We start from the raw sequence: 24,165 nt of genomic DNA, 5'->3' as shown, positions 1-24,165 counted from the left end.
CCTTTGGTTCTCATAAACTTGGAAAACACGTGCGCCTTATCAGGCAAAACTAACTCTGGGCAAGTCTGTTTACCGACACAACCAGATCCAGTGGGTGTGCTGGACAAAGAAAACCGGACTGTTTGGTTCAGGGCTGCATCCTGAGGACACAACCCCATGACTACCCAGACTTTTGTTTTGTTTTGTTTTGTTTTGAGATGGAGTTTCGCTCTGGTTGCCCAAGCTGGAGTGCACGATCTCAGCTCACTGCAACCTCCACCACCCGGGTTCAAGAGATTCTCCTCCCTCAGCCTCCTAAGTAGCTGGGATTACAGCTATGAGCTAATTTTGTATTTTTAGTATTTTTAGTAAAATTGTATTGTATTTTTAGTACAAAAATGGCTTTGCCATTTGGGTCAGGTTGGCCTCGAACTCCTGACCTCAGGTGACCCACCCACCTCAGCCTCCCAAAGTGCTGGGATTACAGGTATGAGCCACCACGCCCGGCCTTTGTTTTCCACTGTAGTTTCGACTTCTTTCACTGAAATCCAACCCAGCACCAGAAACCAACGAAATAATTTGTTGGCAAATAGGCAGAGCCTGGTGCCCTTACAATAGGGTTGCTACAGTGCCGTGTCAGATTTATTACTGGCCACACTGTAAACAAAGGAAACAAGAATTGTTTTAAGTTCAGATGGGCTAAGTGGCTAACTGTGGTAAGGTGCTAGGTACCTGTGTAGATAAGCTTTTATTCCTACAGGCAGAGTTTTTGGCAGCTAGCTTTTCTATTTCTTCCTTCCCAGTGTCTGATATTCGGCCTTACTTAATACTTTCCAGCTCTTAAAATGTCTGTTATTTTCCTTTAACAGGGGAGTCCTCAGAGCTCAGTCCTTGGGCCTCTTCTTTCCTTGGTCTTTACCCACTCCTAGGCCCTGTCATCCTTCATCCATATGCTGATGAAACTCTGAACTTACACGTCTCACCAGCACCTCCCTTGGAACTCCAGAGTTGTATGCTCAATTGTCGGCCCAATATTTCCTCTTGGACATCTCCTAGGCAACTCAAACTTCGTATGTACAAACTGAATACCTACTCTTTCTCCCCAAACCTGCCATTTGCTGGAATCTTCCTTTTCTCAGTCAATGATGAGTTCGGTTTGTCAGGCCATCCATAGAGTTATCCTGATCTCCTTTTTTTTTTTTTTTTTGAGATGGAGTCTTGCTCTGTCGGCAGGCTGGAGTACAGTGGTGCAATCTCAGCTCACCACAACCTCTGCCTCCCGGGTTCAAGCAATTCTCCTGCCTCAGCCTCCCGAGTAGCTGGGACTACAGGCGTGTGCCACCACTCCCGGCTAACTTTTCTATTTTTAGTAGAGACAGGGTTTCACCATGTTGGCCAGGATGGTCTCGATCTCCTGGCTTCATGATCTGCCCGCCTTGGCCTCCCAAAGTGCTGGGATTACAGGTATGAGCCAGCATGCCCAGCCCCTGGCCTTCTCTTGTACAGGTAAACTCAAGACCCAATGCTCCAGGTATATCATGCTGCGTCTACCATCAAGGCATGTTCAAAACCCAACCTCTTTGCACCACTGCCTCTGCTACTCCTGGTCCCAGCCCCTCTTTCCATTCCCCTTCCCTAATTATCTCTTTCTATCTGGCAGCCTGAGTTAGATGATGTTACTACTCAGCTCTATTTGATACCGCTACAATGACTGGAGGAACACCAGGGCTCTTGGTCCTCATGCCAGTTTAGATAAAATGACATGGACACTCGTGGAGTGGTTTTAAGGAGTGGAGAGTATAGTAGGCAAGAAAGAAGGAAGACAGAAGGAAGAAGTACAAAGACAGAGGGAGGGGGCTCCAAAGCCAGGAGAGGGGACCCTAAGTGGGGTGGAAACCAGCCATGAATATATAGAGGCTGGAGGAAGCAGTGTCTAATTTGCATAGGACTCAGAGTTGGTTTGACCCAGCATGTCATTCACGTAGCCCCTGAAAAAACTGGCCCTCCTACCCTAGCCTTTTAATATGCAAATGCTGAGTGGGCACCATGAAGTTCTACACACGTGAGGATATGTGGGAATGGCCATGCTGCCAGGCACAGGTGGGGCAGGGGCAAGGAGGCTGTGGGAATGGCCATGTTTGGGTGGACCCAGTTTCTAATGGCCTGCATTTGCATATCAAAGGTTGCCATCAGGCTCTAATAGCGAGGACTTTACAAGTGGGGCCTTTACAAGAAACATTTTTGGAGCTGCTTTAAAAGAAATGAAAACTTTTCCTCTCTATCTGCCTAAAATAATTTCTGAATAACTCCTACCACATGTTCCAATGGCTCCCAGGCTTCTGCAGAATTTACACCAGCTTTACCTTGACCTACATACATTTTTGCCTTTTTTCTTTTCTTCTACGGCCTCACCTCCTGCCTCGTTAGGTTCACTAGGCTCCTTGCTACTTCTCCAACACGCAGTCAATTGCTGTTTTTGCCCTTGATGTTCCATTTGCTTGGAATGCTCTTTCTTAGACACCCACGGGACTTGCTCTCTTGCTTCTTCCAAAGTCTTTGCTCAAATATGACCTGCATGTGGCCTTCATGAGCACCTTCCTGCCTGTTTTTTTTCATCTGTATGACAGTCATCCTGGAATATGTTACATCATTTACTTATTTTGAATGTTGCACTGAAACATCAGTTTCATGGAGTGTCTGTGTGCTCATTGATGTATCCCCAACTACTCTCAGCCTCACATGTAGTGGGTACTTAATAAATATCTGCTGAATGAGCAAATTAATGCAATTCCTGCTACACAATCTATCTTATTTAGATGGAAAAGTCCTACTGTCTGAGAAGAAAGGGTAAACCTATAGTGGCTTAAAAAAGTTATTGTGTTCCCCCCAGATTTATTAAGGTATAACTGATAAATAAAAAATCCTATTTATAATATACAATGCGATGGCTTGATATATGTTTACAAATGACATGATTACCACAATCATTATTGTCAAGCTAATTAACATATTCATCACCTCACATACTTATCTTTCTTTTTGGTAAGAATTTTTTTTTTGTAGAGATGGAGTCTTGCTATGTTGCCTTGGCTAGTCCCCAACTCATAGGCTCAAGTGATCCTCCCACCTCAGCCTTCCAAAGTGCTAGAATTACAGGCACGAGTCACCAGGCCCAGCAAGGTGAGAACATTTAAGAGCTACTCTTTAGCCATTTTCAAGTATACAATACATGATTATTAACTATAGTCACCAAGCTGTATGATGGATCTCTAAAACTTATTCCTCCTGCCTAATTGAAATTGTGTACCCTGAAAACGTTCTATCCGGAAAGTGTTGCTTTTGAAGTTCTGGCCTATAGTCAGGTGAATGTTTTCCTTATGCTGAAAAGCTGTGGCATGGGTGCTCTTTCGTTATGCGGGTCTCCACCCTTACAGGCAGTAGAGACACCCACTGATACACAGAAGGCCTTCCACACAAATTGATCTGCTTCATTTTCTTTCCCAGAGCAGAACAAAGTCACTTATTTGTCCTTGACTTCTTTCTTAGCTGGCAGTCTTTCTCTGACATTTATTTATTTTATTTTATTTTTCTCTCAAGACTACACTAATAGGAACAAAAAGAAAAGAAAATTGGTATTTTTTATTCAACAAAATCCTTCCTGTTGTTCATACTCATCTTCTGAGTTATTTCAGATTAATTAATTTGAAGGAGTCCTCTTGGAATACGCTGCAGGAATTCACTCTGCACCCTAGAGTCCCAAAGGGCAGAGTTTCACAATTTACAGGAACTTCAGCCCAAGTACATTTGGACTTCCTCTATATTCCTAGGAAGGAATAGACCAGAGGAATTTTTTACTCAGCGGTTCCCAAAGCTCATTCTCTGCTATCCTTTAGAGGTACAGAGGTCTGAGATTCACCTCCAAAACACGGATGGCTGTGTGGATGCTGCAGTCCTGGGGCTCTGGCCCTCTGGGCTTCTGCAGCCTCTCAATGGGACTAGTGATGAGCAACCCTGAGCATCTCCCTTGAGCCTCTGTGGCCCACAGAGCCCATGAGAGCAGCAACAAGGGACGCCATCCAAAGGCTGTGAGAGCGCCAAAGAGCAGAGCACTTCCCCAGGGGCTGAGCACCCTGGGCAGAACGATGGCAGCACCGTTAGAGCTAGACAGGCCTTTCCATGGTCTTTGCCTAATGAATCCTAAGGATGCTGCCGTCCATGACTATAGACACCACAACTATAAAATATTTTTAATGCAATTTAAGACTTTCAAATTTTGACCAATTAGAAAGCCATCTGAATTAATAAAATTTTAGAATTGGAGAAAACAAATTTTAAACATAAAGTAGTTGATTGTTTAACGAATCTTGGAGTTAATAAAGGGACTCAATCAATGTTCACAGAATTACTTTAGTGAGTAAATAAAAATTGATTTCAAATCAGCAGGCACATGCATAAAAATGATGTTTCAATGGGGTATGATAAACATTCTACTTCTTAACTACTTAAGGTCCCTTTACAATCTTCTTACTATCTTAATATGTATAAATAATAGGTGATAGGAGGAGTTTTAAAAACTTTTAAATACTTCCAAATTATCATGGGTTTCCTCTCTCTTTTTTTCTCCTTCCTCCTTACGTTTTGTTATTTATGCACACTCCTAATATACACACTCCTAATATACACTGGAAAACCTTGGAGTGTTTCCTTTGTCTTTCACTACTGGTCCGTATGTACACGTGTGTATTGTGTACCTCAGACTGAATTAGTGATCAAGGGTGCCACACTGTTGTTCTGTCCAGTGACCATGCTGCTAAAGGTTATCAGTACAAACTTATTAAAACGACTTCATTGCTCTGTTGTCTTGTGTAAGGCTAATGGTTTGATGGAATGGTTATAGGGTATGGTAAAAATCTCTGCTCTAAGGCCGGGCACAGTGGCTCAAGCCTATAATCCCAGCACTTTGGGAGGCCAAGGCGGGTGGATCACGAGGTCAGGAGTTCAAGACTCAGCCATGATCAACATGGTGAAACCCTGTCTCTACTAAAAATACAAAAATTAGCCGGGCATGGTGGCATGTGCCTATAATCGCAGCTACTCAGGAGGCTAAGGCAGGAGAATTGCTTGAACTTGGGAGCCAGAGGTTGCAGTGAGCAGAGATCGCGCCACTGCAATCCAGCCTGACCAAGAGAGTGACACTCCGTCTCCAAAAAGAAAATCTCTGCCCTAGAGATTGAGTCCTGATTCTGTTAGGAAAGTTAATTTCTCTGAGCTGCCATCTTCTAATCTATAAAATTGGGGAAATAATAGCGCATGTTTAGATTTTGTGAGGATTAAATATGACAATGCACAATCAATGTGGTTATAATTTGTTGTAGATTTGTGATCACCTGGAATGTGAGGTGGGGGAGGGTCTTTTTGGACCCAAGATTGTGCTAAAGTCTTCTCACCTGGGTCAGAGTAGGGTTGACTGCGTCTCCATCCAGAACTCCGTGCTTAGGCATCTTCTGACTTTCTATTGCACTTTGCACATCCCATTGCCCTCACCATACACTGTCTTGCATTATAGATATTTTACAGGTATCTTCTTTTTTACTAGAATTGTCAACTCCTTGACACTCTAAGCATGTCTGTGTTGATCACTGTTGTTCACACTAAGTTCATGAGTCAGATGGGTCCATTAAATAATGTAGCTGATGACTACACCTCTGCTCTTCTAAAATCAAATTCCTTTAATGATTTCCATGGTAGAATAAGTATTTACCTTTCAATACATTCTTCTAGGAGGCATATGATAGAGAAAACAGGCTTCTTGATACAGTGGACGCTCATTTCTTCTCTCTCTCTGTCTCTTTTTTTTTTTCTGTGACAGTGTTTTGCTCTGTTGCCCAGGCTGAAGTACAGTGGCACGATCTCAGCTCACTGCAACCTTTCTGTCTCCTGAGCTAAGGTAATCCTCCCACCTCAGCCTCCTGAGTAGCTGGGGCCACAGGTACATGATCCCATGCCCAGCTAAGTTTTGTATTTTTTTTGTAGAGACGAGGTTTTACCATGTTGCTCAGGTTCGTTTCTTCTCAGACTGACAAGCAGATTTATATGACATTTGGAAGTCCACATATTCATTCTGAGTCTTATATTGTTATTGCAAACCCAGCGATGAATTTTGACGACTACCAGAATATGTGAAAATACCTTTCTTCTTCCCATTGCAGGACTGTGGGAGTGCTCATGTGCTCAGCCTGGAAGAGCTAGAAAAGGGAGAGGGCTGCAGTTTCTGGAGGCAAGTAGGACAGTCTCATGATTCTAGAATTGCTGACCAGGGTGATTATGGTGGTTGAGAAATGATTACATGGCTAGTTCTTATCTTCAGGGTGACTGAACAATTAGGGGAGATCATAGTTTTGCAATAGCTAAGAGGGGTTTCTAATGAGTTCTTATCATCTTTGAGAATTTGGGCAGCTGGGGAACGTTTGACCTGGGGAGTTTCTATGACGTGTGTTTGGGGAGGGAAGTTGGAAACACCAGTTTCTCTGAAGGTCTGGGAAGGAAGCTTTTCTATCCAAAGGGAGGGTCAGACAGCTGGGAAGACCAATTGGGATTGCTATAGCAGCTCCAGGTCCCAGGGAATGGAGATAGCCTTTCTCATCAAGGAGGAATGGCAGAATTGCAACAGCTGAGAAGACCCAAAGAAGGGGATTTAACAGAGGAAAATAAACCAAGACGAATGCGGAAAAGGTGCCACCAGTGTAGCTCAGCCTGCCTAGAATAGCATCTGTTTTCCACGTCAGCAGCGATCTAGCCTTTCTCCTCTGGGCAAATTTACCTGCCATCCCTCTAAGAGCCCTCCCTGGTGCCTTCATTTTTCTTCCAGAACTTATGCATATAAATTGCCATTTATTTCTTGTGATAATTCTGCAGAACCAGTTCAGTTAGTTAAAATATTAAAACACATAAATAGCCCTGGTGGAAGATGATACTCCCATTAAAAATAAATATTAGAGATGTAAATGATGTGCAGTACTCATGTTCCTGGAAAAACTTTGTATAAATAGGATTTTGGTACTCAAATCACATTTAAATTTTATAAGAGTGTTATTTAATTCAAAAAGTGTACAATATGTGATTAGCACTGTTCTAGGCTAAAGCAAACAGTTCTTTGGAATGCAAATAACCATGAGTTCTATTTAATATGATTTATATGTTTGAATTGGTTTAATCTTTAAAACTTTAAAATATAACACGATTCACAAAAGTGAATGAAACAAATATATGGCCAATAATTGCTATACAGTGCACACCTATAAAATCACCACTCAGATCAAGAAATAGAAGCTTCCCACGACCCCTTTCCTTCCTGAATGTAACAATTGCCCTCAATTTCTCTGACATCTAGCACTGATGACTGATGAGTTTTGTCAATTTCTTTTCTTTTCTTTTTTTTTTTTTTTTGAGACAGAGTCTTACTCTGTGGCCCCGGCTGGAGTGCAGTGACGCAATCTTGCCTCACTGCAAACTCCGCCTCCTGGGTTCAAGCGATTCTTCTGCCTCAGTCGCCCAAGTAGCTGGGGCTACAGGCGTGCACCACCATGCTGGGCTAATTTTTGTATTTTTAGTAGAGTCGGAGTTTCATCACATTGGCCAGGCTGTTCTGGAGCTCCTGACCTCATGATCCCCCCCGGGGCCTCTCAAAGTGCTGGGATTACAGGCGTGAGCCACCATGCCTGGCCAAGTTTTGGCCATTTCTAAACTTTATATAAATCAAATAAGATAGTTTATACTGTTTTGTGTCTGGCTTCTTTCATTTCTCATTTAGTTGATGAGATTCACTCTTGTATGTTCACTCATTTTCTTGACTGAATAGTAGTATATCATGAATTTCCAAACTAACTCATCCATTTTACTGTTTTAGACATTTATATAGTTTTTAGTTTTGAGCTCTTATAAAATTACCATTATACGCATTTGTTCACCCACAGAAATCCATGTGTTCACTCATAGAAATGCATGGGTACATATACAGACAAGAATGCACACGTTCATGAATAGAAATGCAAGGTTTGCACACACAGAGATGAGGGTCACAGGTGGCATAGTTACAAGATGCAAGAAGACTGCATTCTTGAGTCTTCACTTGAAAGGGAGCTGCCTTGGAGAGCTACTAAATCCGCTGTGAATTTTGCATGACCAAAAAATTAACTCCTATGTTTCTAGACATTGAAATTTTGAGTTCACTTATTACTGCAGCATAGCGTAGCCTAATCTGACTAGTATAAAACAACATAAACAGTTTGAGAAATAATTTTTACAATCAAAATTAAGGATTGATTTTTACATCTTAAACTTTCATGATACCAATGGGAGAGCTTAATTTATCCATTCTAGTTATCAACAAAGTGATGGCAGGTGATAAAAGGACTTCTGGAGGCAGGGAAACTAGTATCAGCACATCCAACCATGTGGTCTGAGCCCTTATTGTGACACTAGCTGATGTCTGTGATTCCTGAAAGGAGCCACTGGTGGCCCATTTGGTGCTTTGGTGACATTTATGTGATTTCCCCACCTTCTCTAGTGAAACACGTCAAGACATTTTCCTTGTCGTTTTTTTTTTTTTTTTTCCTAGGATGACATCCCCAGTGGAAAACAAGAAACTATTGGTCAGGGCCCAGTCAGGAAATCAGAGCCACTCCAAGGTACAGGGTTAAGGAAGGAGAGCTTTCACGAGTTCGGGAACTGCTGGGGAAGTTCAGAGGGAAACAGTGCCTAACCTTGTCCAGCTGAAACCCTTGTGCAGGGTACTTACTGATGGGAACTTGGAGAAAAGCCAATAGTAAGTTATGCAGATGTGGCCCCTAGGAGGCTGTGGAAGGGAAGCTTGAGGCATGAGGTGTAGGGACTGCAGCCTCTTTGGGGCCCAGGGGCTGGGTAAGAACTGAGGGCTGCTCTGGGTCAGAAGAGCCAGCAGTGAGATGATATCACTGCAAAGCAGGAGGCTAGTGAGGGCATGCTGGGCATCACTGTGTCCATCCACTGGCATGTTTGACCATATGACCCTCCTCCACTTGCCTTCAGTCTTCTCAATTCTGAGAATCATGTGTCTGGACAACTTTAGCCCAGAATCATACAAAGAAGGGAATTCTGGGAGCAGACAGCCATGTTAGCAATAGACAACCCAGCTTAGAATCTCCAGTTTTAGAGAATTATTCTTCTGATGTCCTCTTACAGGGTATTAAAAAAACTAGGGCACTGCTGAAGGAAAGAAATTAGATTAATGTGTCCAAGGCAAAGGGTTACCATTTAAAGAGTGAATGAACACACAGAGTTATATGACATGCTAAAATGAAAGATCCAAAAAAACCGTGCTGTTCTGATTTGGTACTCAGTAAACGGTGAAATGTTATCAATAGCAGGAGAAACAACTTTATATTTAATATGATGATGACAATGACACCTGGCAAGGAATATGTTGAGCAGATACAAATTTATTTATTTCTTAAATATATCAAAAGATACAACAGTGACAGGTACACAGTGGAAAGTCTATTAGGACTTTTTTTTTTTTTTTTTTTTTTTTACCATTTTAGTAAAAAACTACAAATTCACTATTAATTATTTGCTAGTGGAACAGTTAAAATAACTTGATGGAAAAAATCCTAGAAAACATATTAATACTGTGCTGGGGGGAAGAGTTTTGTGAACTGGGGATCCCCCCTTTTAGGGGATTATGAGCAAGGGTAGGTGCTGTATAATCAGTAGATGATTTCACTAGATAAGGGCTGTGATAGAGACAAGCACAAATATATGCACATAAGGGGTCAGGGAACATTTCTGGACTTGGATGAAACACCAATCTATTTGGTGTGGGAGCCTGCTTTCCTACGTTGCCTGTAGAAGATTCTTATGAATATGGCAAGCGTTAGTTCCAAGCATTTTAGATAAGGCTGTCGGGGGCTGATTAAGTCGAGCCCAGAAAGATGGGCCCAAATGAGTGGGTGTGGGGCAGTTCAACATAAAAAGGGGTAAAGCAAGAGGGTGAGGCTATGGAACACAAAAACGGACAGATGGCCAGATGGAGAAGCAAAACCAAGTTTTGTAGGGCCTGAAGCTTACCACATTTTGAGGACTTCATTAAGAAAAATAACACAAAATTAAGTATAGAAAATTAGGCACAAAAATAAACATTCTTGGAGGAGGTGACACCTAAGCAGAGAAAGAGCAAGTTCACGGGAGGAGAAAGGGGTTACGGACCTGTAGTTCGAGGAGGACACCTTCTCTGATGTATTGTTGGGGGCCCAGGGCTGGGTTGCTGGAAGTCCTGGATGAAGTGTTGGGGGTAGGTAGGGGGATGAATGCTCACAGCTGGGCTGGAGGGCCTCAGAGAGACCAGATCTTAAGAACGGAAAATCTGCACCCAGTTTTCAGAATTTTCTAGGCCCACGGCACAATGAAGGAAGGCATTGTACCGCCTTGGTGAAAAATCAAAAGGGAATACATGAGGTGTAATGCATTTTTTGTCTTGAAACTGAGCAAAGACATGGTTTTATATTAATAGCTGCAAGAAATGGTCAAATTTCCTTCATTCTTTCTAAAAATATTTTATGAAAGCATAAAAATACAACTGTCCATGTTTTGAGAGTCCATGTTTTACATTCTTCTTCTTTTCTTTTTTTTTTTTTACAGAACTGTCAAGTTCAAAACATGTTTTACTTTCACTTACGTATTTACCATTGCTTAAGTATTTATTAAGCACCTACTACTTGCCCCACGTGCTTCTAAGTGTGGGATACAGGAATGAGCAACATAAAGTTTCTTATTTCATGGAGCTTGTAAGAGGAGACAGACAATAAGCAAATAAACAAACAAATATATCATACAACTTGAGCCCACACACCTCGAAGGGCTTCTTGTAGCTCCCGACGGTGGTAGGCATTCTGTCATCTTTCTGCTCTTGGACTTGGATGAAATACCGAACTGTTTGGCGTGGGGTCTGATTTCCTATGTTGTCTACAGAACAGTCTCATGAATAGGGCAAACAATAGTTTCTGGCATTTTAGATAAGGATGCAGGGAGCTGATTAAGTTGTGTCCAGAAAAATGGGCCCAGATGAGTGGGCATGGGATGATATTCAGCATGAGACGGGGGAAAAGCAAGAGAGGGAGGCACAGGACACAAAAACTGACAGCTGGCCACATGGAGGGGCAAAGCCAAGTTTTGTAGGGCCTGAGACTTATCACATTTGTGAGACTTCATTAAGAAAAAAAAATACAAAATTAAGAATAGAAAATTATATACAAAAACAAATGTTTAAAGTGAGAAATGCATCACAATAAGTTACAAATTTTAAAAGGCTAACAAACACCATAAACTTCAACAAAATACATAAGACATATTTTAATAAACTACTTGACACACTTCTATGACACTATTTACATGTTTCAGTTACATACGCTTTGATGACTTATTCAGTTTTGTAAGATATTTTCTATAGGAACAATAGGAAGTTACTTCACACACAGGTGAACTTGCTTTTTGTTGTACTATTACAGCCTCGTGTTCTTACAAACGTGGGAATTCAGATCATTCATTTCATGTGATTTTTCTTCAAAGATGTATGGTGCATTTATAACGGTATCTGCTGCATTTAGAGTACAGGTACCTTTCTGACAAGAGAGAACTTCCGTTTTGATCAGGTATAGTAGAGAGAGTCAAACCTTCTCTAACAATATTGTGTTTTTTTCTATTTGTTTCGTTTTGAGACAGTGTCTCACTCTAGCACAGCCTGGAGTACAGTGGCTGGGCTGATCAAGGGCTCACTGGAGCCTCGACTTCCCAGGCTCAAGTGATCCTCCCACCTCAGCCTCTGGAGTATCTGGATTACAGGTGTGAGCCACCACACCCGGTTAATTTTTTTATTTTTGGTAGAGACAGGGTTTCGCCATGTTGGCCAGGCTCGTCTCAAACTCGTGGCCTCATCCGCTCTGACTGCTTCAGGCTCCCAAAGTGTTGGGATTACAGGCATGAGCCACCGCACCAGCCGATATTAGGTGTTTTATGATGGAAAGAATTGCTAGACTAGCTTCCAGCTCTGCCCATCTCAAGCTCTGCTACTCTTTTGCTACTGGAACCGTTCTAGTGTTGGGGAAAGTAAGATAGTTGAGGACACCAATGTGACTCTCACAGAGGGTCATAGGTATGTCAGTGGTAGCCATTCCTATACCTGGATGGCTAGCAACAACACATCTACATAGGAGAACTGTAAACCACACAAATATATCCTGTCATCATGGCCAGGGCTAGGGAGAGGCAAGCCAGGTAACTGAGGCTCAAAACTTAACATTGGCACTTGCCTGACCCTAAGAGTAAGGGCCCTCTAATTTTTTTATTTTTTGATATTGCCTCTGAATGCTCAATTTGTCATAAATTTTGCATCCTTGACATCCCCCTTATCTCACCTTCATCCTGATTCTGTATCCCATTACACCAAACAACCTGGCTTCTTCAAAATCACTCAATATAAGGATAAGTTAGAGTTAAAAAAGACGGTAAACTTAACTGGTGGTGATTAAAATACTTTTGTTTTTCAAAATTTGCAGAAACATATTACCATGTGTGCACATTGCTAGATCTCCCAGCAATGTAAAAGTGTCTTTTGCAAGTCAGGAGTCCTGGTTTCAAGCTTCTAACTTCTTGATAAATCCATCACCTGCATTCTGACAATGGCTATACGTTCAAGACTATGTTTATCATACACTCTTATTTTTGCCTCCAGGATTTTAGTTAGAAGCTCAGGTTCTGGGGCTAGACTGTTTGGGTTTGGATCCTCGCACTGCCACTTACTAGCTTGTGAAATCCCAAAACGTTACTTAATATCTCTGTGCCTCAGGTGTTCTCATCTGTAAAATGGCTGTAAGTAATGTTAAGATTAAAATAATTAGTTCATGAAGAGTGCTTATAACAGTATCTGACACATTATGAAAGCTCAGTATTTATTATTGTTATTTTTACTACCACTAGCATCAATATGTGTATTAATAATATGTGGCTCTTCTCACAGCACACTGTACACCCCCAGGACTGTTTGTATTCTGATTTGGCTCAGAAGAGCAGTCCTTTTTCTGAATGGACTGTTGACCATATGTAGAAGGAAGGCAGAGAGAGAAAGGAATCAAAGGGAAACGGAATACTTTGTCTCCGAATTATCTTTAAGTAAATGAAGGAATTGGGGCTATAAAAAAATTGCCGGAGCATACAAGTATAAAGGTTCACGGCATGCCGAAAGAGAAAGTAAAAGGAGCATTCACAATGGAGTTGGCATCCTTTTGCTTCAAAGTGAGAAAAATCACACGATCAGCTGCAATTAAGACTTAAGGAAAAAGGCTGTCTGTTAATTCAATCTCATTCGCAGGACAGGCCTCCAGGACACTTCATCTTCCCCCCTGGGTGGAGCCCTTGCCGGCCGGGGGCTCCACGGAGAGGAACAGGAGGCGGCTCGGGCTTCCCGGCTCGTGTGGGCGCCAGAAAGCGGAACCGCCCTGGCCAGTCGCGCGGTGGTCACCCTCTCGGGAGCTGGGGAGGAGGCTGTCGAGGCTGGCCCGGCTCCTTCGGGCGCCGCTCCCCGGACCGGGTGCGAGGCGTCCTCCTGAGCGTCTGTTCCGGGTCCTCACGCGCCCGTGTTCGCAGTCCCCGCCTGCCGGGTCGCGGCGCCGCCTCGGGCGCGGGTGCAGGCGCGCGGCGCGCAGGCGGGGGGCGCTGTGGCCTTGGCGCTGGGACCGAGCCGCCCGGCCGGACCCGCCTCTTTTCCCTCCCCGCCCGCCCGCCCCCCACGCGTCGTGTCGCCGGGAAGCCGGGCGGAGACAGAGCGCTTGGGATCCACGGCGCTCGGACCGCTGTCCTCCAATCGCGTGGGGCAGAGCGGCTGGCGCTGCCGGAGCGCGGAGCCACGACCCTCCCCGGCCGCCTTTGTCTGCTAGCCGTGCAGCCGGGAACCGCCACTCTCCGGGGCCGGGGACGCGCCCGCAGCTGTCGGTGACAGCTCCTCCCTACCGCCACCCTCCGGGGCGAAGGGGCGGTCGGGCCCGGCCCTGCTCGCCCGCGCCCGCAAGCCCGCAAGCCCGCGCTCGCGGATCGATGCCCCCGCAGCAGGGGGACCCCGCGTTCCCCGACCGCTGCGAGGCGCCTCCGGTGCCGCCGCGTCGGGAGCGCGGGGGACGCGGGGGGCGCGGGCCTGGGGAGCCGGGGGGCCGAGGGCGCGCGGGGGGTGCCGAGGGGCGCGGCGTCAAGTGCGTGCTGGTCGGCGACGGTGCGGTGGGCAAAACGAGCCTGGTGGTGAGCTACACCACCAACGGCTACCCCACCGAGTACATCCCCACTGCCTTCGACAACTTCTCCGGTGAGCGGGCCCGGGGGCCGGGGCCGGGGGCGCGTGACCGCGGTCCGTCCAGGGGAAGGAGGGTGGCGCGAGGGTCGCGGGGCTCCCAAGGGGGCTGCAGGGCCCCGGGCGCGGCTCCAGCGGGGAAGCCGGACAAATGAGGCGAGTAGGACCTTTCCTAAGTGTCAGGGACTGGGCAAGCATGGAGCTAACAGGAAAGGACCACGGGGGAATGGGGAGCCCTACAACCAGAGCTTGGAGAGAGGAGGGCTGAGCGGCAGTCAGAGCCGTTGCCAAAAAAAAAAAAAAAAAAAAAAAAAAATCTCACAATTCTCACAATTTAAGCAACAGATAAGCAGGAGTGAAACAGGTTGAGTTCTGGCTGCCGGGTCAGTTTGCTGCGTAGAGCAAAGTTTCCTGAGGGCGACGTCGCTGGCGCCGCTGCAGTTTCAATCAGACGGTGACGCGCAGGTGCCTTTACCTGAGCCTCGCTCCTTTCCTTTTAGGCGGCTTAGCTCTCAAGGGGCGTGCCGCGGAGACGCCGGGAAAACACTTGATTTAGTGAAAATAGCGCGAGCGGCCCTCGTGAAGGCTTAGGTTTGGATGAAACCTGGAAAGTAAACACCATTTCTCTCTTCTGAGCCCCACCACCTTCCCTGCCCACATGGGCTCAGATTCTGATTGTTGGTATCCTTTCAGGATCCCTTTAAGCTACTTAAAGCTCTTATGTACCGGGTGCGATGTCATTTGCCTTGGTAGATACAAAGATAAAGGAATTCTCTATCTCGATATTCAGGTCTTTTTGAAATTTAAGAAAAAGTTGAAATTCACAGAAGCTAGTGTGAAACATTTAACTGTTTCGCTTCTTAAGAGAAAAGGTTGCTTCTCTGACCTTCCTTTCATCCCAAAGGCACCCTAGAAAAATGGGTGCTGTACTGGTGGGTTCCCACCGCAGAGGATTGTGTCTTCCCCTCCCCCACCCCACCCCACCCCTGCTGCTGACTAGTATAAACATTGAGAGACAATTAGAAAGTTGTGTAGAAAGAGACAAAATTGACTGCTTAGTTAAAATAGAAACCTCCGGGACATGTCCTGCTGCAGGCCTCTCCACACTCCCTGAGTCCCCAAATCCCAGTGGAAAGGTGGGCATGGCTTTCTCTTTTCTTTTTTAATCCTCCTTTTGGCCTGACATAGAGATAAAGAGTGCCCTCACTTTTAAACAGCACAATGCGGGCAGCCTGTGTTTGCACATGTTCTCAAAACAAACTGGAATTTTATGATAAACCCTGAAGTTGGGGAACCTTTCCCAAGGGAAAACAGAATCATTTGTGAGGTTTTCCACTGATTTAAAACTGCAGGGTTACTTCCCATTTACCCCCAGTGTTGTTTTTAGGTCCTTTGAAACAAGTGTGACAGGAAAATAAATCTTCCAGGACTGAGAGAAAAGCATAGGCCTTTCTGGGGGCACCATCAAAGGGTTCAGGGATTTGCTGCCTGGTTCGTGGAGTGACTTGCCAGCGCTGGGTTTGTATACAAAAATGCCTCCACAGGGCCTCCTTGTTTTAGGCTAGTCCTTAATTCATTAGAGGACCTAGAATGGGAGCAGAGGTGTTTGGAGTGAGAATGATGGTGAAAGCTAAAACTATTAGTATTCCAAAAGGAGTTAAAAGACACCTCCTGATTGCCATTTTGGTTTTGTTTTTAGCGGTGGTGTCTGTGGATGGGCGGCCCGTGAGACTCCAACTCTGTGACACTGCCGGACAGGTCAGTATCATGTTACAGCTCAGTGCTGGGAAAGGAAACAGCCTTTTAAAGATTTCCAAATAACCTTTGATTCCCCCAGTCAGTAACTAGGTCATTCGAAAGCCTCATGAAGTGGACCCACCCCTGCTGTTGGCCCCTCTCTGAGGGTGGGCAGGGGCCAGGGGTTGGCGGGCAGGAAGCAGAGGAAGATACCTCCAAACTAATAAAGCAGGATTTGGCCCAGCTCTGCATAGCCAGGCAAGGGAGGAAGCACGGTCAAGAACAGCTCTTATCTTATAGGAGTTTCTATTATTTACTCCCTGGTTTTTATGAAAAAGTTTCAGTGATGCTTTGTCGTCATTTCCCAAACTAAGTTAGTGATATCTTATAATCGTTTTATTAAAGGCCAGTGAGTCAGATATTTAAGAAATTTGTTCAAGAAAAAGATGGAATTACATCAGTAAGAGTTAATAGTTCCCTTCCTGAGCTATGGTTTGACTCGCTAGGACCAGCCCCATCCCTTGAAGCACAGATACATTTGTCAGAGCAGTCCTAAGCTGGAGGGATGAACTAACTGGGCTTATTCTAAAAAATTGTGAATGCTTTGTCTCAAGGGCTGGGCACTTGAAGAAAATAGCCAGGGAGTATAGGATTCCCTCACTGTGTTCCCCAGAAGAACCCCCACCCCCCTTGGTGGGTAGTCAAGTCATTGAAGTCAGGCTGTGCCTTGTGAACACCCAGGGGTACTTGATTTTGGCAAAGTGATAGTTAATGAGCTTGTCTCTCTAGTGTGTTCTAGAGTTCAGCAAAGTTCCGGGGGTACTTTGTAGGCAGATGAAAGTGCCCCTTCACTTTCTGAGGTGCCATGGCATGACTATCTATGTTTATGAAGGCATTGGCTTGCCACCGCCCCACAGAGCCTCATCTAAGCCAGAGCTTCCAAGTTGCTCACCTACTCTGGGACAGCAGATTCAGAGCTGAGGACAGATCTTATTTTTTAAACCTCAAGATGATATAAGACCGGGGAGCCTTGATCTCCAAGGAACACCAGGCTGGTGGAGGCCATAGCTTGGGAGTACGTCAGCTTGGAAAAACCAAGCACTGTCTGTATTCTATCGTCTGTAGAAAACAAAAATCAGGCTGGGTGTGGTGGCTCATGCCCTTTGGGAGGCTGAGGTGGGAGGATTGCGTGAGGCCAGGAATTTGAGAGCAGCCTGGGTAGCATAGCAAGACATCATCTCTACAAAATAAAAAAATTAGCCTGGTGTGGTGGCACTGCCTGTAGTCCCAGCCACCAGCCACTCAGGAGGCTGAGGTGAGAGGATCGCTTGAACCCAGGAGTTTGAGGCTGTACTGTAGTGAGCTATGATGGTGCCACTGCACTCCAGCCTGGCTGACAGAGCAAGCAAGATCCTGTCTCTTGGAAAAAAAAAAAAAAAAGAAAAATCAAAGAATGCCGTCACTTCTAGTACTGAAATCTTTCTGAATGCCATGGTGGTGGTTATAATTCAAACTCATTTCCTTGTATGAAGTGAGAATGCTTTGCCTACCAGCGGGTCAGGTTTTCTGAGCTTTAAAACGGGTGGCCGGTCGCAGTGGCTCATGCCTGTAATCCCAGCACTTTGGGAGGCTGAGACGAGTGGATCACGAGGTCAGGAGTTCAAGACCAGCCTGGCCAAGATGGTGAAACCCCGTCTCTACTAAAAATACAAAAATCAGCTGGGTGTGGTGGCGGGTGCCTGTAATCCCAGCTACTCAGGAGGCTGAGGCAGAGTTGCTTGAACCCGGGAGGCGGGGGTGGCAGTGAGCCAAGATCGCGTCGCTGCACTGCAGCCTGGGTGACCGAGTGAGATTCTGTCTCAAAAAAAAAATAAAAAAATAAATAAATAAAACACGGGCAGAGGGACATTTCAGTAAACATAGCCATCTGACCTACTAAAGTCAGACCCTGAAGATAAGACGGAAGTCAGGAAAACACAGGAAGTCCAAAGGCACATTTAGCAGGGAGGCTTACACGGTGGAGCAGAAGCTCAGTGCACCTACCTGCCCCAGGATGTCACTCAAATATCACTGTCCACTGGACTCCCCATAAGTGTTGACTCTTCAAGCAGGATGCAGCTTCTGGAGCTGGGGTTTTGTGCCCAGTGCCCAGCAGAGTGATAGCAGGGCTTAATCTCGTGGTTTTGGAATGGAAGAACCAGAGCAAGACCAGGTGGTGGGGGTGCAAACCTAAGTTGTGGACCTGCTCCTTAATAGACTTACAGTGTGGAGGAGAGACACACTAGTTTATGGAAGCTTGTGAAGGAGCAAGCGAAGGGAAGAAAAGAGGCTCAGGCTCAGAGGTGCAGGCTGGTTGGGCCTGGCGGGAAAACCTCTGAGCAGAGTTTTGAAAGACAAATAGGAATTTTACCAGAAAAACTTTGCAAAAATGAGTCTGAATCATCAAGGAAGAGTTAAATTGTTCCTTAGTATAATCTGTGCAAAAATCAGGAAAGCACAAGCATCACTTTAGAAGTATTTTTACACAAAAAAGTTATAATTAAGGAAAAACGAAGGTTTTGGTACTACATTTGTAAGTTTCAGTTTATTTGGAAATTATTCTTCTGGCCCCTCAGCAATATTTTCAATGAGATTTACTGTATTTCTTAACCTTTGTGTGCTGGTTAGAAGAGTACATCCAATTAAATAATGAATAAGACCACCATCGAAAAATTTATAGAAAACCAACTTCAAAAACTATGAAAAATTCACTGCTGGTAAGATAAGTCAGGTATTTGTGGTTTTGTTTTTGTTTTCCTGATCCCCCATTTATAAATTAGTCTTTATTTAGACTACTAGCCAAGCTGGTCAAAATGGTAGTTCTTTTCTACTCTCCCTAGTCCTGACCTGATAAAATACATTTTAGGGGACTCGCTGTGATACCTGCCATGTTTCCTTACGGAGGAAGGAACACGTACCTCTTCTAGGCAGTTGACATGAGAGCCTTGAGGGTTAAGCGACTCCACTGACCTCCATTTCAGATGCCTGGAGAATCAATGTGAGCGCAGATAGGTTGGAATTTGGGGATGTGGAGCTGGAGAGTGGGTTTCCCAGAGAAGTTGATGGGAGCAGAGTATGGATGGCTCTACAGGCTGAAGAAATCACTTCTTGTACCTTTGGCTTTTCATTTTAGGGAGGGTAGCTGAGTCTATAAGATGTCAAAAGGAGTTTTTAACACTGGGCTTACAGTCTCACTCAAGGGCAGATTGATCAGAGACAGACTGGAGACTTGAAAAAACATACCTTTGGCAGAAGAGAAAAAAGTATTGCTGAAATAGGAGTAGTTCACTGGAGAATTGCCAATAGAAGCTGAAAATTCTTCAGCCTTTTGACCCATAAGGTACTTGGAAAACTCTTATACTGGAAAAAAAATATCAAGTTGCAGCTAGACCAGAGGGGTATAGAATCCAGTCTCGTCTCTCTGCCCTGCCCACCCTGATCAGACTCCTGTGCAGTGTCTGTACCACAGACCTGGCAAGCACGTGCAAATTGCTTGGCCTCAGAATGCCTTTTCTTAAAGGTGCATTCCAGTTGTCCTCATTGCATGTGTGTATTGCATTATTCCATCAGATATCTAAGGTTTCTGGTCAGGCGCTGAGCAGGAGGGTCTAATTTCTGTTTTACTTCTCAAGCCCCTTAGCCAGAATCTCAAGAGATCTGGGGAGATAGCTTTCCAAAGCCCACTCAGAAGGCCCAGCCCTTGTGCTTGCCTTTATTTTTCTCAGTAACGCAACCCCAGATACCAGGGCACGGCCAGGGGTGCAGCTACCTGAGGGGGCTGCCTTAATACTGGTCTCAGTTTTATACTTCTTTCTTTGAGGCCCTCTAAGAACAAAGGGAGCATTCCATTAAAAGATCTTCGGAACTGGAGCCATAGTCTACCTGGCTGTGTTTCTGTGTTTATTTATTCATCACAAAGTTGGCATGAAGAAACGTCAGTCATTCTTTTTCTTTTTAAAAATTTTTTTAGAGGGAGGGGTCTGGCTGTGTCACCCAGGCTGGTCTCAAACTCCTGGGCTCAAGTGATCCCCCGATTCAGCTTCGCAAGTAACTGTGACTATAGGCACATGCCACCACACTTGGCTAAGTCATTCTTTTTCAACTTTCGCTTACAGAAGCCTCACAAGTGACATTCTGAAATGCCATATTGATTGTTGAACATTTTAGCTGGTTGACTTTAATGTGATTAGTTGGTCAGCTGTCGTCCCGTAATTGAAACATGGAGCCTCAAATGAAGAAAGTATATTCAAATAAGTTACAGGTTTATTTTATACCAAGAGAAAAAAGCCACGGTTGGAGAATAATGTAGATGTAGATAGTACTTGGTAAATCATCAGAGTGTGTCAATTGAGTAATGAAAAACATGAGTGCCATTGAACGTTTTCTTGTCATGGGGAAATTATTTACACCTGAGGATGGTTGGCACCAACAGATATACATTTTAAATAGGAAAGAGTAAATATTTTTCTACAAAAGAGTTGAGCGAAAGTTTTCAATTAGCTGAATATGGTGCTATAGGGAACTATAGGGTGTTTTCTATAAAGAAATGGTAATTTGGAGACCAACATCTCTCTGTTCACAACCAAATCCCTTCGTCTGCCACTGTGCTTTGAGTGTAGGTGATGTTCAGTGTGTCTGTTAAATGGATGACTGCGGGAGAGCATTGGCAGCGCAACCGTTGGTTTATTTGTAATCAACTCTAACTTAACCCATCCACTTCTCTGTACCTTAAGGGTAGGGTCATTCTCCAGTTCATATCTGTCCAAAGCGCTGTACCCGGAGGCCATGGGTATTGGCAAGGATAAAGGAAGTAGGAGAAAATGTAGGAGGGAGGGAGGAAGAGGAGATACAGCCAGAATGAGGATGTATTAACCAGTGTCTGTATGTGGTATTGAGAAGCACACGTTTTCTGAGTCACTGATGACAGTGGACTGACAAAGGTCCGCAACTCCATTTCTGGTCTGGCCTTGCATCTGATTATCGTTACTCTGCGTTGCTGTGCATGGTGTGGACGGAGCGTGTGCACAGTGCAGATGGCATGAAATCGGCATCACTCAGAGCTGTTGTGGGAAAAGGCAGGGCTGGATTGGTAAAGAGAGGAGCTGTGTTCATAGACTGGGGTTGAGTGGGAGTCTTGAGGATCAATAAGGGTGTGGTCTGAATCCTGGAAGAGTAGCTAAGTACCAAGAATTGAGAGTAAGTTTGGGTTACACTCAGCTGAAAGCTTAAGTCCATTTTATTTCTAGAACCCACATGCTTTGAGCACTTTTTCTATGTTAAGCTGCAAGTAGGTCTTCAGTGTCAATGAACATGGTGAACGTATTTGGCAGTGTTCAGACTATAGCTGGCCCTGAAAGCAGATGGCTGCCACACCTTTGCTGGTGCGCTAGAACCACTTGGGTAAACAGTAGGATCGTTTCAAGAATGCTGGCTCTTCCTTCTAGAACCAGTGGGTCCTCTATCACCTGCCGGACCCTTTCGTGAAAAATGTGAAGATGATCTTTTTACTGATGAGAATTCATTAAAAAAAATAACTTTTGGGTACTTTGCTTGGTTGCAGGATGAATTTGACAAGCTGAGGCCTCTCTGCTATACCAACACGGACATCTTCCTCCTCTGCTTTAGTGTCGTGAGCCCCTCATCCTTCCAGAATGTCAGCGAGAAATGGGTGCCGGAGATTCGATGCCACTGTCCCAAAGCCCCCATCATCCTAGTTGGAACGCAGTCAGATCTCAGAGAAGACGTCAAAATCCTCATTGAGTTGGACAAATGCAAAGAAAAGCCAGTGCCTGAAGAGGCGGCTAAGCTGTGCGCCGAGGAAATCAAAGCCGCCTCCTACATCGAGTGTTCAGCCTTGACTCAAAAAAACCTCAAAGAGGTCTTTGATGCAGCCATCGTCGCTGGCATTCAATACTCGGACACTCAGCAACAGCCAAAGAAGTCTAAAAGCAGGACTCCAGATAAAATGAAAAACCTCTCCAAGTCCTGGTGGAAGAAGTACTGCTGTTTCGTATGATGCTGGCAAGACACCCAGAAAGGCTATTTTCAGATGAAATCGATATTAGTGGCTATATTAGCTGAAACAACTTCTTTTACTGTGTAGAACCTATATCGAGAGTGTGTGTATATGTATTATAGGAGGAGCTCTCAATTTGATGTATTCTTTCTTGCCTTTAATTTTCTTGTTGTTTGTTTGAGCTTAGGGATGAAATACTTATGCAAGATATTTTTGAAGTAAATTAAAATTTTTTCACATCTCTGGAAAGTTAGAGTTCTAGACCTCTGGTTAATTTATATCTAATATGAAGAAGACACCTCAAATCTGGATGTCAAGAATGAAGCTCTGCTACATTATAATGTACAGAAGAGCAAAAGGGAGGAACGCTATGGTTAACCCTCTCTAGATTAAGGGCTACTTAATGCACAGTGCATTATGTACACAGGTCAACCATGGTAAGAACAGTTCTTAGCTTTGAAACTCCATGCAAACCATGCCTTTTTTTTTTTTTTAAGGAGCAAAAATCTGGGAAAAATGAGAGACCTCTGCCTACAAAACCTCAAAGCAGTCACTTTTGTCATTTGCTAATACCTGTTGCTTATGATTTAAAAACAACGGGCAAAAAGCATCCCACTGACTCTGGCACTGTGTAGACAAAAAAGGAGACTTGCTGATTGGGACTTTTCTTTCTTAGACCAGTTGTGTTGACACGTATGAACATAGGCAAAGTGCTGTGTGGAGGAAGTGTTAGTTGGGAGTTCTCATGTTTTAGGGAGTGGTTCCTGTGGAGATCAGAAAGTGACATTTGCTTTCGGTACCGTAACACATGCACCAAGCTGCCTCCATCCTAGGTAACAACGGCAACAGGGAGCCCCTATCTGGATTGTTTTTAAATTTCCATACTCAAGCCGTCTCTTCGGCAGGGAGGTGAATACTCTTGAAAGGCCAACAGCAAATGTCTGTGGGACACAACACAGATCGTTTTTTCTTAAGTCAGCCAAGATGTACGTCTCTGTGTGCACACCCACGCACACTCATGCACACAGATACATAGGTCTGTATGGCTGTCTTTGCTGTCGATTGAGACTTTTACACAGCTAATGGGGAAAAGCATGGCCACAAACACAGATGTTAGGGAAGCTTGGCTTCCTCTTCTTGTTGACACTTTTTTGAACCAACATCTTTTTTATTATATTCAGAGTATGTTTTTAAGTGTATCTTAATATATACAGTTTTGAGGACATCTTAAAACTAAACAAAAAATAAAATGAACATCTCTTGAAACCTGTCAAAACAACCAGTTAAAGCCACAGATGACTTTCAGGGCAGTAGCAGCAGACACCAGTGGACTCTGAGGACTCCTGAGGGGCGGGGCGTGGGGCCAGCCAGGTGCATGTCGGGACCCTGGCCCCCATGCTTGGCTGCTTCCTGTGACAGTGAAATACATCCTTCAAGGTGGCAGCTTTTAGGGCTGAATCTTCTGGAGAAAATGTGCCATCTCAGGAGAGTAGTTTTTACTCTGGTAGGAATGCTTCCAAGACACCACAAGGCAGCCTAAACACTCTGAGTTAACAGTGTCGGGCTTGCGGTGGGTGAACCAGAGCCACCAAAGTCACTTCCACAACTAACGAGGGAAATCTGTAAAGCCAGTTAGATAGAAGAGTTTTATTTTTCTGTGGGTTTTGCGTTGTCTTTTTTATATTAAAAAGAAATCCAGTTTGTGTTTTTCTATAGAAAAAGTAAAAGTTCAGGTTATACTTTAGGTTAGGGGTTCTATTTATTCCTGTTAGTAAATAAAATCAACAAATTTCTTTGTTTAACAAAAGATTAATCTTTAAACCACTAAAATACATAGACTGTTAACTATTGATTATTCAACACATTGGAATTGATGTCGGTCATAGTTTCCTGGAGCATTTAGTTACAACCTGAAGGAATAAAATGATTTGTGGAAAAGCTTAAAATAGACCTAATCGTATACAGTCTTATCTTGCCGTGCCCGACTTACCTATCTGTGGAAAGCTAGGCTTCCCAGGCTGGGCGC

At 44.4% G+C, this 24,165-nt stretch overlaps 1 protein-coding gene across 1 annotated transcript; it reads left to right on the top strand.

The window, feature by feature from the left end:
- Positions 1 to 14,097: 14,097 nt before the first annotated feature.
- Positions 14,098 to 22,157, top strand: RHOU (ras homolog family member U). Its single transcript, NM_001265717.1, has 3 exons — positions 14,098 to 14,362; positions 16,047 to 16,105; positions 21,684 to 22,157. Exons 1-3 carry the CDS (start codon positions 14,101 to 14,103, stop codon positions 22,137 to 22,139), a joined length of 777 nt encoding a protein of 258 aa, NP_001252646.1. The 5' UTR covers positions 14,098 to 14,100; the 3' UTR covers positions 22,140 to 22,157.
- Positions 22,158 to 24,165: the final 2,008 nt, after the last annotated feature.

This window comes from Macaca mulatta, chromosome 1 (genome assembly GCF_049350105.2).
Source record: "Macaca mulatta isolate MMU2019108-1 chromosome 1, T2T-MMU8v2.0, whole genome shotgun sequence".
Taxonomy (NCBI): domain Eukaryota; kingdom Metazoa; phylum Chordata; class Mammalia; order Primates; family Cercopithecidae; genus Macaca; species Macaca mulatta.
The sequence above is the reverse complement of the archived record's forward strand: the minus strand, read 5'-3'. Positions and strand labels throughout refer to the sequence as shown.

Bases quoted from the DNA above. Each gene is read 5' to 3' on its own strand.
- RHOU (NM_001265717.1), top strand. From the start codon at position 14,101: ATGCCCCCGCAGCAGGGGGACCCCGCGTTCCCCGACCGCTGCGAGGCG. The intron at 14,363-16,046 runs GTGAGCGGGCCC...TTTTGTTTTTAG, and splicing joins TGCCTTCGACAACTTCTCCG to CGGTGGTGTCTGTGGATGGG. The intron at 16,106-21,683 runs GTCAGTATCATG...GCTTGGTTGCAG, and splicing joins TCTGTGACACTGCCGGACAG to GATGAATTTGACAAGCTGAG.